At 52.8% G+C, this 13,466-nt stretch overlaps 1 protein-coding gene across 4 annotated transcripts; it reads left to right on the top strand.

Annotated features, from left to right (window-relative positions):
* The first annotated feature begins 1,168 nt into the window (after positions 1-1,168).
* On the top strand, positions 1,169-12,774 carry SLC25A44 (solute carrier family 25 member 44). Of its 4 annotated transcripts, none has more exons than XM_074929209.1 (5): positions 1,169-1,281; positions 5,077-5,180; positions 5,491-6,225; positions 9,864-9,991; positions 10,535-12,774. In XM_074929209.1, the coding sequence occupies exons 3-5, from the start codon at positions 5,604-5,606 to the stop codon at positions 10,724-10,726; spliced, it is 942 nt and encodes a 313-aa protein (XP_074785310.1). In that variant the 5' UTR covers positions 1,169-1,281; positions 5,077-5,180; positions 5,491-5,603; the 3' UTR covers positions 10,727-12,774. The 4 variants fall into 4 exon arrangements, with proteins under 4 accessions (XP_074785310.1, XP_074785312.1, XP_074785313.1 ...); XM_074929211.1 differs by having other exon boundaries at positions 5,077-5,430; positions 5,563-6,225; XM_074929212.1 differs by lacking the exon at positions 5,077-5,180 and having other exon boundaries at positions 1,186-1,281.
* The last annotated feature ends 692 nt before the right edge of the window (positions 12,775-13,466 follow it).

Below are 13,466 nucleotides of genomic sequence, written 5' to 3'. Positions count from 1 at the left end.
ATGTTGAGCCTTCTTTTTTTAAGACAAACCAGCTGTAAATTTTCCTGTTCTTTGTATATTTGATTTTTTTATTAAAAAGGAAAAGCTACTGCGTTGTGCTGCTGGGTCCAAGGAGCAGCCCCAGGAGGGCAGCGCCAGGCTGGGGGGTGTGGGGGGGATGTGCACATCTGTGCAACGTGGGGGTGTGCATGTGCGGGGTGAGGGAGAGACCCACCCACCCAGCAGAAGGGGGAAATGTCCCTCTTGCCCCCACCCATCACTCCCGTCCTTGCACAGAACCCCAGACTCATCTGGGCTGGAAAAGCCCCTGAAGCTCCTCCAGCCCAACCATGACCCTCCCCCTGACCGTTCCCAACTCCCCCAGATCCCTCAGCGCTGGCTCAGCCCGACTCTTCAACCCCCCCAGGGGTCCCGGGGACTCCCCCCTGCCCTGGGCAGCCCATTCCAACGCCCAACAGCCCCTTCTGCACAGAAATCCTTCCTCAGAGCCAGCCTGACCCTGCCCTGGGCAGCTTGAGGCCATTCCCTCGGGGCCTGGCGCTGGGGCCTTGGCTCCAGAGACTCACCCCCCTCTCTGCCCCCTCCTGGCAGGGAGTTGCAGAGGGCCAGGAGGTCTCCCCTCAGCCTCCTCTGCTCCAGACTGAACCCCCCCAGTTCCCTCAGCTGTTCCTCCTTTTTTTTCTTTTTTTTTCGTTTTAAAATTTTAAACAATTTCTAACCTCCCAGGAGACATCCACAAATCCATTCAACTCGAGACTTTTACACCAACTGAGAAGCCACATAAGTATCATCGAGGCAACATGTCCTGAACATCTCCTTTCAGCGCTGTTTTCCCCACCCCGCCGTGCCCTCTGCCCTTCCACCACCCAACACGTGAATTCTTCCCGTGGAAGAGAGGAGTCGCACCCAGCCGTTAAGGGGCCGCTGTCCCTTTAAGAGGTGTCACTCGGTGCTGTCCCTTTAAGGTGAGGGCGCAGGCCAGGCTTCCCGCTGTGCGCATGCGCACTCCGTTCCCTGCCCGTCCGCCCGGGGCCGAGGGGCCGCCGCCCTCTTTACTGAGGCCGGAAGTGGGCGAGATCGCTTCCGGAGCGGCGTCAGCCCTTTCCCAAGATGGCGCCGGCGCTCGGGCGCTGATTGGTCGGGTGGCGCGTGACGCCCCGACGTGCTGCCGCCGTTCACTTCCGGCCGGCGGCCACCGACGGGGGGGAGCGGCCATGGGGTGGCGGGACCGGCCGGCGGCGGGGCGGGGCGGGCCGGGGGCCTCCCGCCCGCCGGCTTGAGGTGAGGGGGCGGCGGCGGCGGCGGCGGCGGAGGCGGAGGCGGAGGCGGAGGAGGCCGGGCCCGGGGAGCGGGGCAGGAGGCTGCGGGGGGGGCTCCGAGGCCTGGCTTGGGCGAGTGGCGGCGGGGCAGGACGGTGGTGGCCCGGCTCGGGGCCGGTGCTGGCGGCGGCGGGATGGTGGAGGGCGGGCAGCTGGTGGGTGGGGTTAGGAAGCTGCTGGGGGGGTCGGGGTGCGGGGCTGGCTGCGGGGTGGGAGCGTGGTGGTCCGCGGCAGGTGGGTGATGGGGAGCACCCGGGACAGGCGGGGGCGGCTGGCGGGGGGAGCTCCGGGGCCCGCAGGGAAGCCGGGCTGAGGGGCAGCGCGGGGCCGGGCCGCGGGGAGAGGTCGGGGGAGGCGGTTTGGTGCAAGATCCCTTTGGGTGAGGAGGTGGGTGCTGCGCTACTGAGGAGCCCAGGGGCAGGCGGGATAAAGGGTGGCGGCGGGGAAGGGGATGGAGGCTCCCGGCGTCTTCGGGGGGGCTGCAGGACGCAGTGGGGGAGAGCGGGGGACACCCTGCGACATGAAACCGCGGCGCTGGGAAAGGCTTCGCGTCTGCACGACTGCTCATCCACACGGTGACCTTGAGCGGGTACTGTACCAAACTTTGCACGTGTTCGCCGCTTTTACAGCACATCGGGTTGTTTGTTTTGTTTTGGGTTGTTGGGTTTTTGTTTTTTTTTTTTGTCTGGCCAAACGTCAGCGCTGATGGCTTTATCTCTAAGGTGGGAGGGCGGGTGGCTGCGCCAGCTGCCCAGCTCCTGCTTACGGGAGGTTGTGGGTGTGCTGGGAAGCGCTGGCCTTCCAGTGTCTCCGCCTCATCGTTTACAGAGAGGCAGCGGCTCGCTGAGGGCCTGCAGATTATCACCCAGGCTGTTTTTATATCCACTTCAATCCCGGGGTAAATTTAAGGAGCGCCACGGTAAAGACAAAACGGAGCTGCCTCCTTAGACCGGGTTCGGCGTAGCGTGGCACAGATAAAAGGCTTCAAATTTGAGAGACTTGTAGTGGATTTGTTTGATCTCGTGTTTTCCCACTTGAGAGCATCTCCACAGGCAACCGTGTACGGCGGTTGGAGCTCGGAAGGGCGGCCTCACCGACTACTTCTGGATGGTTCCCAGGCCGTCGTGCGAAGGCATTAGTATGCTGAGCAGGAGACATCCTTGGCCAGGGGTACACAAAGGCCCTGTCTTTATTTGCCAAAGAATCATGTTTAGATACAGCTGCAGCAAAAACGGTTTGGAGAACAGATTGATAGGGCTGAATTAAAGAGGAGATAAGTTGGGGGGTTGTGATCTGTGTTAGAAGACTGAAGCTGTATCCTGTAGGTCAGGCAACAAACTAATGAGAGAGCAGAAGCAGGTGCAGTCTGCTTGGTAATCCTCTGCTTTAATTTCTAGGCAGAAACTCAAGAAATGCTTTTCTATTCATAGTGAGAAGTCACCATCTGTATAGATCTATTGGACTGTAGTTTTGGCGTGGAAGCTTCGAGTGTTGAAGTACAGAATGGCTCTGTGACCTGGGAGGGAAGCTGGTGTACTTGTATTTCATTTTGGAAGGCGGGTCAGTTCTTTTGAGATTTAGCAATTACTTTTATATCGATCTCCCCAAAAGATCATCAAATTGAAACTGGGCGCGACAGGATTGTTGCTCTGAGAAAGGCTCTGGATTTAATTTCTGGAAAGATAAATGCTCTGAGCAAAATTCTTATCTTGGCAGAGTGAGAATTGTGGCCGTGAAGCGTCCCTGGTGATGCCAGGGTGCCTTCCCTCCTCACCTCCCCACAGGAGGAACTTTGCTTGCGAGCCCTGGGATTAAACTGACATTGGATTTCTAGTTTAGATCCTCAAAGAAATCAGTAAGAGTCCAAAGAAGATACAGTTATTTCCTCAAGGAGGCTAAAATTTTAAAGACAAAGCACTGTAGCACATAAACCGAAATAAAAATCAGGGATGCTTTTTTATTATTATTTATTTGTTTCCCTTATTGCAACACTGAGGATTTTTCTTAGCAGGTACACCTTACCTTTGATGTGGGGAGCTCTGTTACATATGGTTCAGGTTTTGGGTGGCAGAGGAATTTGAAGTATGGACTAAACCCTCAGGCTTCACCAGGAAATTGCATTGGCTAGACTTTTTTTTTTTAAATATTAAGCTAGTGGGACTCCTAACAAGAACAAAATTATGTTTTCATAGGTGCTGTGTGCAGGTAATTCCTGTGTAGGAAGCTTTATGCTGTCTAATTATGCCTGTATTAGTGAACCAGTAATACTGTAATTATAATTAAAGCAATACAACTTTTGTTTAGACAAGCCATGGCATTTGTTATGCGTTATCTGACAAGCCAATTGACTGTAACAATGAAGTGTAGTTTTCTTTGTACTAGGTAAAACAGAGTTTCCCCCACCCTCTCTATTGGACCTGGATGCCCTTGGGTATTTTTTAACTTCACTGTCCATCAGCAGGAGCCATGGCAGCCTGTAACACTGTTTATTGATGTTAAGCAAATATTTTGTTGGCAGATAGGCAATGAAATGGGCTGTTAATAGCACACACCCCCTTAATTCCATAACTGTAATTTCTTCTCTGCGCCGGAGGTAGATAATTGCCATTGTTTTGTTACGGCATTTCTAACCAGATGGTTCTTGGCTCTTTGAGCTCTCTTCACGAAACCTGCAATTTGGAGACGTTTATGCTGTGGTCTTCCTGCATTACACTGATAACATAAAATAGCCCCCAAATCGGTCTGTGATGTCGAATGAATCTCATGTTAAATTTGAGTTCTCGCTCAGTCGACGCTGAAAGTGAATCTGTTTTCGGTTTCCTGGTTCGGGCACGCTTGTTCCAGTTTCTACATTTGCAAGTGGAGCTGCTTGGTCTGGCTCTGCTCTTTGACAGCTCAGCTCGTGCCTGTGCACAGACTTCAAATACCCGTTTGCCAGAGCCTCAAATGTAAGCTGTGATGCAGCAGCAGTCGAGCCCTTTCTAAAAATTTAGTATTCTGTTACTCCTGAAAACCTGGAGGCTTTTTCTGATACAGAAAGAAAATCCTTGTGGTCAGTGAAGGATTCGGTTTCATATTGAGGTGATTCTTTGAGATGCTCTTCTCTTTTTGCTTGTATATAACTTGCCCAGCAAGGAGATAAGCTTCTTTTCAAGCTTGGTTAATCATACACCAAGTTTGAGCAAATTCCAGCCAAAAGGGCAGCGGATGGAGCTGCTGAGAGTCTTGTCCTGGGGAAGCAGCTGTTGGTGGCTGCTGGGCGGGGATGAGCCGCAGCCGGAGCGCAGGGGGCAGGAGCCAGGGGCAGGGTCTGCTGGGGGAGGCTGAGCCAGGCCCTCCCCTCCTCACCCCTCCGCTCCTGGCACTCTGCGTGCTGCCAGGGCTGGGGGGATGGCAGCTTTGTCAGCGTTACCAGAAGTGATGGTGCGCTATCGGAAGTGAGGATGAACTTTGCTCACCTTAGCTGAAAATGCAGTTAGGCCCTGCTCAGCTGCGAGATCCCTGAGCAGGGACTGTTAACCCTTTCTTTTCAGGGTCTCAGTCATCAACGTGGAGACTCTACGTGGCTGTTTGCATTTGCCTCGTTCTCTCGTTGTTGCCCCCTCTTTTCACAACCTTCCCTTCCAATCCCTTCCCTGGCTTGCATTACCCTCCAGCTTTAGGACAGTCAAAATGGAAACACCCAGAAAAACATGTCTCATTTGTGCAGGGAATCTGGGAACACAAATGGAGACTTGTCGCTTCCTTCTTTGTACAGAGCCTGGGACTGACAAGTGACATCCTGACATCCAGGAGCATCCCAAACCCGGAATGACTGGGGAGAAGCTGCTTTGGTCCATGTTCCTGCGTGCTCCTTAAAAGGTAGTGCTTGCTTTTGGGACAAGGCTCTTCCTCTGTGGATCTCAAACCGCTTTGCGAAGTCTGGCAAGCTTGGATTTGCAGCAGAGTAGTCTAGACCATCGTGAGAACTGCTGCATGTGCTGTTAGAGTTTAACAACGAGCTACGGTGACATCAGAACGCGCCGTCAACTGCGTGATGAGGTCGTGGTCCCACCGCTCCGCCAGCGGAATGGTTTACACAAGGGCAGGAAAATCAGCAAAGTTAGGCGAGGTAGGGTGCTTTAGCTAACCGAGGTGCTTCGTCCTCTACTGAAAGTGTCTCTCGTTTCAGATGCCAGCACCTCAGCCTAGTCAGTCCAGACAGGAGGGCTGAGCCTGGATCCGTTCTGTACTTTTGAGGTAGATCTGGGACACGCCACCTCTCCTACCCCACTCCGAGGAGTCATGGAGGACAAACGCAACATCCCCATCATCGAGTGGGAGCACCTGGACAAAAGGAAATTCTACGTGTTTGGGATTTGCATGACTATGATGATCCGGGTGAGCGTTTACCCCTTCACGCTCATCCGGACACGGTTGCAGGTTCAGAAGGGCAAGAGCCTATACAACGGGACTTTTGATGCTTTTGTGAAAATCCTGCGGACAGAAGGGACAGCTGGGCTCTACCGTGGCTTTTTGGTCAACACTTTCACCCTGATCTCTGGACAGTGCTATGTGACAACGTATGAGCTCACCCGAAAGTATGTGTCACGGTACAACAACAACAACGCTGTGAAGTCTCTGGTGGCCGGTGGCTCAGCCTCTCTGGTGGCCCAGAGCATCACGGTGCCCATCGATGTCATCTCCCAGCATCTTATGATGCAGAGAAAAGGGGAAAGCATGGGCAGGTTTAAGGTGCAGAACCAAGATGGCAAGCGGATGTTGGTCTTTGGCCAAACCAAGGACATCATTGTACAGATTTTCAAGGCCGATGGCTTTCGAGGCTTCTACAGGGGCTACGTGGCCTCGCTGCTCACCTATATTCCCAACAGTGCAGTCTGGTGGCCCTTCTACCACTTCTATGCCGGTAAGTGAAAGGATCTTATCCCAGGAGACCTAAAAGCACCTCAGATCCACTCTGAAACTCTGGACACAGTGTGATTTGCTTTCTCTTTGGTTTGGGGTGGGTGCAGAACCCCCAGACAAAAAGCTGTATCCAATTTAGACGAATTCTGCGGATGTTGGGAGGGAGGTTGAGCAGAGCATTGTTTTAAATGCCAAATCAAAGAGTAGAGGTCTCAGTGCTAGAGGACTTAAAACTAGATAGCTCTAGGCAAGAGGGACTCGATATATCTACTTGAACTTTCCACTAATCCCAAACGATGCTGACTTTGCATGGAAGTGAGGAAGGATCTCGTCTGGCACTGGGCAGAGTTTTGAAGCCACCGTGTAAGTATAATTTGTCCTTCAGCTCACATCAACTTGGGAGTCTCGTATATGGCAAAATACTTCTAGAGCCACAAGTCTCAGAGCAAAACCAAATAACAGACTGGTTTGGGTTGGAAGAGACCTTAAATTTCATCCAGTTCCCACCCCTCTGCCATGGGCAGGGCCACCTTCCACTAGCTTAGGTTGCCCAAAGCCCCGTCCAACCTGGCCTTGAACCCTTCCAGGGAGGGGGCAGCCCCCGCTTCTCTGGGCAACCTGTGCCAGGGCCTCACCACTCTCACAGGGAAGAATTTAGATCTCATCTTAATCTCCCCTCATTCATTTTAAAACTGTTTCCCCTCAACCTATCCCTACCCCCTTGATCAAGAGTCCCTCCCCCCGATCCCGCAGCCCCTTTCAGCCCTGGGGGGCCGCTCTAAGGTCTCCCCGGAGCCTTCTCTCCTCCAGCTGAACCCCCCAACTCTCCCAGCCTGTCCTCACAGGGGGTGCTCCAGCCCCCCCAGCATCTCCGTGGCCTCCTCTGGCCCCGCTCAAGCAGGTCCGTGTCCTTCTGCTGTTGGTGCCCCAGAGCTGGACCCAGCCCTGCAGGGGGGTCTCCCAGAGCGGAGCAGAGGGGGAGAATCCCCCCCCGGCCCTGTGCCCACCCTGCTCTGGGTGCAGCCCAGCACACGGGGCCCTTTCTGGGCTGCCAGCACCCGTTGGTGGCTCACAGGCAGTTTACCACCCACCAACCCCCCCCAAGTCCTTCTCCTGGGGGCTGCTCTCCAGCCCCTCCTCGCCCAGCCTGGGTATGTGCTGGGGATTGCCCCGAGCCACGGGCAGGACCTTGCCCTTGGCCTTGTTGAACTCCATGAGGTTGACACAGCCCCACCTCTCCAGCCTGTCCAGGTCCCTTGGGGTAGCACATCCCTTCCCCCAGCGTGTCCCCCGCACCACACAGCTCGGTGTTGTCAGTGAACTTGCTGAGGGTGCGTCGATGCCACTGCCCACGTCCCCAGCAAAGCTGTTACACAGCACCAGCCCCACCACAGCCCCTGAGGATGCCACTTGTCACCGCTCTCCACCCAGACACAGAGCTGCTGACGGTGACTCTTCTGTGCTTTTGTGTCTTAAGATCATGGTTCAGTTTCCAGAGCTTTAAAACTGGCACCAAGCCTTGTGATATAAAACTACATTTAACAGTACGTTCTCTCCATAGCTCAGCTCTGGTAATCCTCAGGGTGTTCCCAAATACTAATGGTATTGTCCAGCTAAGATTTATGTATTTTCCCTTGATACTCCTTTAGATTTCTGTCGTGCAACTTTGCACGTGGTTTTTAGGCTAATATTTACCTAGTAGCAATCTGCCTAAAAGTGATGATAGTGAGAGGCTTAGATTTCACTGTATAAGGCTTAAAGTATATCTCAGAAATCACCTGCTCTTAAAAATACAGGTGTCTCAAATGCCCAGTTTGTTTATCAGAGTGGGCCCAGTCTGGTGACAGTGGGGACCATCAGTTACACATCAGTGCTGCGTTTAAATGGCAACAGCCGTTTGGGATGTTGATCCTGCCTGTGCTTTTTGAGAGTGGTCCCTTTGCTCTCCATGTCAAAAATTTTTAATACCGAATCCACTGTATCAATTGTAAGACTTTCATGGGGAAAAGGTTCAAAAGTGGCCATCTGAGAATACACAAGTTGATCTGGACTTGCCTCTTTCAGATGTTTGCTCTCTTTCCTGGTGTTCTGCAGTGAAAGAGTAGGTCTGATGGTAAATGTAGCCCTGGCTGTCAGTACATCTCGGCTTTGGCTGCATTTTCTAGTCCCTTTTCTCCATCCCTGGGTCATGTGCTGATCTCAGCCGGCAGCAGCCCGGGTCACTGGACCTTCCCAGGGCTCAAAGTACACTGCTGGCAGCGATTCCGATCGGCGTTCCGGGTTGCAAACAAAGCAGCTTCCTTCCCTCTCACCAGATAGACACAACCACCACATGCCCAAAGAAAGTGGGACTTTTGGACTGTCTTCCCTACAACTTGAATCAGTAAAAGTGTGGGAGTTTCCAGTCCTGGTTGCCAGGTAGCAGAGTGAGGAAATCCCTGGGATGAGCAGAGCCCAGCGTGTTTCTCCTCCGAGACACCCCAGCAGGATACCGTGGGGATATCTCTGAGACAGTGAGCTCTGTGGCAGTGACAGCTTTCTGGATCCACACAAATCTCCACAGACAACATGATAGCCTTGTCTAAAGGTTTCCCCCTCTGCTTTTTAAAGGGGGGGGTAAACGTTTCCATGCTCTGTTTTGGGGATGTACAAGCCTTTTCTGCCCAGTGGGTCTGAGAGCCTGTGTTTGAGCTGACCAGAGGCTGCATGATGGAGCTCTGAGCCACTTGCTCCCTGTGCTTTGCTAACTTTCTGGTGGGTGTGGAAAGCACCACTTGGACGTGCTGTGGGTGACTTCTGCCCTTGGGACACAACAACCCCCAGCAGGGCTACAGGCCTGGGGAGGGGTGGCTGGAGAGCTGCCGGTCAGAGAGGGACTGGGGGGTGAGAATGAGCCAGAGTGTGCCCAGGGGGCCAAGGAGGGCAACGGCATCCTGGCTTGTACCAGCCCTGGCGTGGCCAGCAGGGACAGGGGAGGGATCTGAGCCCTGGGCTCGGCACTGGGGAGGCCGCCCCTCGATTCCTGGGTTCAGTTTTGGGCCCCTCACCCCAAAAAGGCCATTGAATGACTCGAGCGTGGCCAGAGAAGGGCAACGGAGCTGGGGCAGGGTCTGGAGCACAGGTCTGCTGGGGAGCGGCTGGGGGAACTGGGGGGGTTCACTCTGGAGAAGAGGAGGCTGAGGGGAGACCTCCTGGCCCTCTGCAACTCCCTGCCAGGAGGGGGCAGAGAGGGGGGTGAGTCTCTGGAGCCAAGGCCCCAGCGCCAGGCCCCGAGGGAATGGCCTCAAGCTGCCCAGGGCAGGGTCAGGCTGGCTCTGAGGAAGGATTTCTGTGCAGAAGGGGCTGTTGGGCGTTGGAATGGGCTGCCCAGGGCAGGGGGGAGTCCCCGGGATCCCTGGGGGGGTTGAAGAGTCGGGCTGAGCCAGCGCTGAGGGATCTGGGGGAGTTGGGAACGGTCAGGGGGAGGGTCATGGCTGGGCTGGAGGAGCTTCAGGGGCTTTTCCAACCCAGATGAGTCTGGGGTTCTGTGACAGGTTGTAAATCAAGGATTCTGCCCCCAGCAAATCAGTCTCAATTAGCAGGTGGAGATAAGGATAAGCAGCCACTCGTCTGAAATTTTACACTCTCTCCTGTTCCCAGAACAGCTTTCGAGCTTGACTCCTAAAGACTGTCCCCATCTCCTCCTGCAAGCTATATCGGGGCCGCTCGCAGCTGCGACAGCTTCCACGCTCACCAACCCCATGGATGTCATCAGGGCTCGGGTTCAGGTAAGCTCAGCCTGCTCAGCACGTCTGTCTGCAACAGCAGCATGATGCAGGGGTGGGGTTTGGTCTCGGCTCTTTGATCTCTCTGGCTTCAGGTAAACTGCTTCCCTTTTCTCTCGGTTCGTAGGTTGTTCTGTCCTAGATACCGTGCTGCTTAGTTTGCAGTCAGCATTAATGGGAGGCGGCTCAGGTAGCGAGGCTGCCTTCACCTGCCTCAAATGAGGTTCCGCAGAAGATGTGGCATCCTTCAGAAAAGGAGAGGTGCTTGGAGCAGCGTCAGTTTTAGTGAGACTTGAACTGTTGTGTTGATCCAGCCCCTTCTAGATGGGAGGAAGGAGTTGACAGCTCTAATATCCCACTTACTGCTGCCTCTTTAGGACTTCTTACTTATTTTTTTTTTCCCCTCCCTCAGGGAGTTCTGGAGACTAGATCAAGGTTATTGGACAGGCTGATCTGTAGTCTCTAGAGTCTTCAATTGGAGCAGAACCCCAGAGCAGTTCAGCACGAAGTCTGGCAGCTCGGTGAATATTTCTTCTGGCTTTGCAGGTGGAAGGCAAGAGCTCCATCGTCCTCACCTTCAGACAGCTCATGGCGGAGGAAGGGCCCTGGGGCCTGACTAAAGGCCTCTCTGCTCGCATCATCTCGGCGACTCCTTCCACCATCGTCATCGTGGTGGGCTATGAAACTCTGAAGAAGCTGAGCCTCCGCCCGGAGCTGGTGGATTCGAGACACTGGTAGAGGCAGCTGCTGCAAGTGAAACCTTCCGTTGAACCCGCTGAATTTGGACCGTCACGGTTGAAAGCTCAGGAGAGGCAGCTGCCGTCTCCTTTGTCTCTAGCTGGTTTCACAGTATGAGGCAGAAGCAAGAGCAACTGCAATTCACCTCTTTAGATTTGATTGTGATACGATGGTCTGCTGCTGTTTCTGCTTAAAACCATCAAAATGTGACCTTTGGCAATGTTGTTTGCCTGTGACAGTTCATTCAGAAGCAGCCAGGTGTGTGAACGCATCCTGGCAAGTTCTTAATTCCTTTTTTTTTTTTTTTTAAATTAAAGACTTACTGGCTGAAGCAAAAAGCCAGTTTATTCTTTTAAGTTATTTTAATTTTTGCCAGACTTCCGAGGAGGGGAGTCTGACAGGCTGCAGCAGAGCCCTCTGGTGGGTTGGGTGCTGATTGCAGTTGTACTGTGGGAAACTGGAAAAATAGAGTAGGCGAGTAAACTTCTCCAATCACCCACATTTATTTCTAGAAGATGTGAGACGAGAGTAACCTGGAGCCACTTAAGACCTTATTTACTGCGTTTTGAATAGATCTGTACATACCTTTTTTGTATGTTCTTGGAAAATGTTTCCTATCTCTCATCCTTCAAACAGCAAGCTGCCTGGTAGGCAAGTTAGGAGTTGAGCTGGCTGTTTGTAACTAGCTGATGGCAATTTTGACACCTAACCTATGTTTTTAATCTGTTGTTATTTAATTTTTTTCTTATTTTAGGGAAGCTTATTCTGATTTCTGGGGGACTTGAGTGGTTGTTCTGTGGCCTTGTTCAATGTGAGTGTCAATACTGCATGTTCAGGGTGGCCGCTGCCACTTCCCACCTTTAGTTAGTTTAAGCACAAACAAAAGTGTTTGGAAGTGTCAGGTTGTTGTGCTGCCAGCAGCCGAGAGGAGAACCGAGTGTGATTAGAGCTCCAACTGGATGTGAGGTGGGGAAGAAGAAAAACGCTTGTACTGGCTTTTGATCCAGTTCAAACCTGATTGGCATGTTCATATTGAATAAGAAGTAAGGTTCACTAATACTTTGTAAGTTTAAATCCTGCTTATCCTGTTTGGGAAGGGCAAGGATGATTCTTTGCACACTCTTGCTGGATCAAAACCCCAAGCTGTGGTCTGTGCTTTTTACCAGATGCAAACTTGCAGTCGAGTGATGAAGCAAGAGGCTGCTTCTTGGGGAGGAGGAAGGAAGGAATAGTTTGACTTCCCTCTGCTGGTCTCGGTATTTGAGATTTGCCTCTCCTGGTGCCACGTGTGGTGCTCACCCCGGGTAGTCGTGTGTCCGAGAGACGCCTCCCAGTAACAGACGTATCAGCGCCTCTGTCCATCGAGGGATTCCTGGTTGTAGCCTCGATCCTGCCGAACTGTGGCTGCTGCCCATCGTCTTTTCCACCTGGGACTTGCTAAGCGTGGTTCTTACCTTCATCCCGACGTCTGCAGTTCAGCCCAGGCAGAGACTGGATGTGCCACAGTTTCTGCTGGAGGTGGAACAAGTACAGACAGATGCTGCTGAAGTTGGAGAGGGACTTTTATGTTTAAGGCACAGCTTGGTTACAAGACACAGTGCTCTTTAATGGGGTTGCAGCTGAGTCATCAAAGGCCTTTTAATCCCACCTTTGTTTTTCGCAGCGTTAAATGAGGTGATGTGTGCCTGAGCCACTGACAGAGCTGGTCAAGCAGCACATGCTGCAAGCGGCTCTTCTGTCACGATTTCCTTGTTTAAAAGACAAAACCAGTTGGCGGATTCTGCTCTAAAAAGTGGAACAGCAGCATTACAAGGTTGCGAGGAGGTATCCTGAGCATACGGTAGCCCCGTTCTCACACGAGGCCGGTAGTAATACCAATATTAAAAGAAACAATAATAACCAGCCTCTGCTGGTTACCAGCAGGGTAAGTCTTGGTGTGTGTCGCAGAAGTGGCAGACAGCACAAACGTAGGGAGACGCTCTCAAGCTTAATATTCCTCTCTTAACCAGCAAAGTTCTTGACAACTAATAAACTTCAGAGACCTTCAATTTGACGCCTGAGTTTAAAAACGCATTAGTCTGGGTGAGTGCATTTTCCAGGGGAGTCAGCCAGCTTCTGTCACTTCACAAGGCTGTGTTCTTGGTTTTAGCACTTCGCCTTCTGAGGAGCACTAGGAGGGACCTGACCAGCTGAGCCTGACTGAAAAACAGGGACAGTGACAGTGCGCAGAGCTGAACAAGCCAGAAAAAAACAGCCTAGAGCAGGTGTGGTACTGGAAACCATGGATTAGTTGCAAGTCCAGATCTTCCTTTACAAGCCGTGGTTAGTTCTGGTTAGCTGTTACAGTCAGCATCTTGACAAGGGGAGAATGTATGGGATTTACTGCTTTTCCCTCTCTTTTGGTGCTGAACATGGATTACTCTTCCCCTTTTGAATTCTTCAGGCTTGATCGTTTGATTTCATGAACTGGGAATATTAATTGTGCCTGGGAGCAGAGGTGGGTGGGAGTTAACCCCGGGATCTGGTTATCGTGCTGGTCGCCCTGCGCAGGGGCCAGCTCGCCCTTTCCTGCCCTGATGCAGCAGACGGAGCATTTCAGCCCCTGTGATTTTTATTATTTTGGGGTTTTTTATGCTTAAGCCGTTCTGCCCTGGTTCGGGGGTGGGCTGAGCTCTGCGTGGCCACGCCCTCTGCCGCACTTGGCCACGCCCCCACCCCAAAGGGCCCTTCCCGAGGGGGC

This window comes from Athene noctua, chromosome 29 (genome assembly GCF_965140245.1).
Source record: "Athene noctua chromosome 29, bAthNoc1.hap1.1, whole genome shotgun sequence".
Classification (NCBI taxonomy): domain Eukaryota; kingdom Metazoa; phylum Chordata; class Aves; order Strigiformes; family Strigidae; genus Athene; species Athene noctua.
The sequence above is the reverse complement of the archived record's forward strand: the minus strand, read 5'-3'. Positions and strand labels throughout refer to the sequence as shown.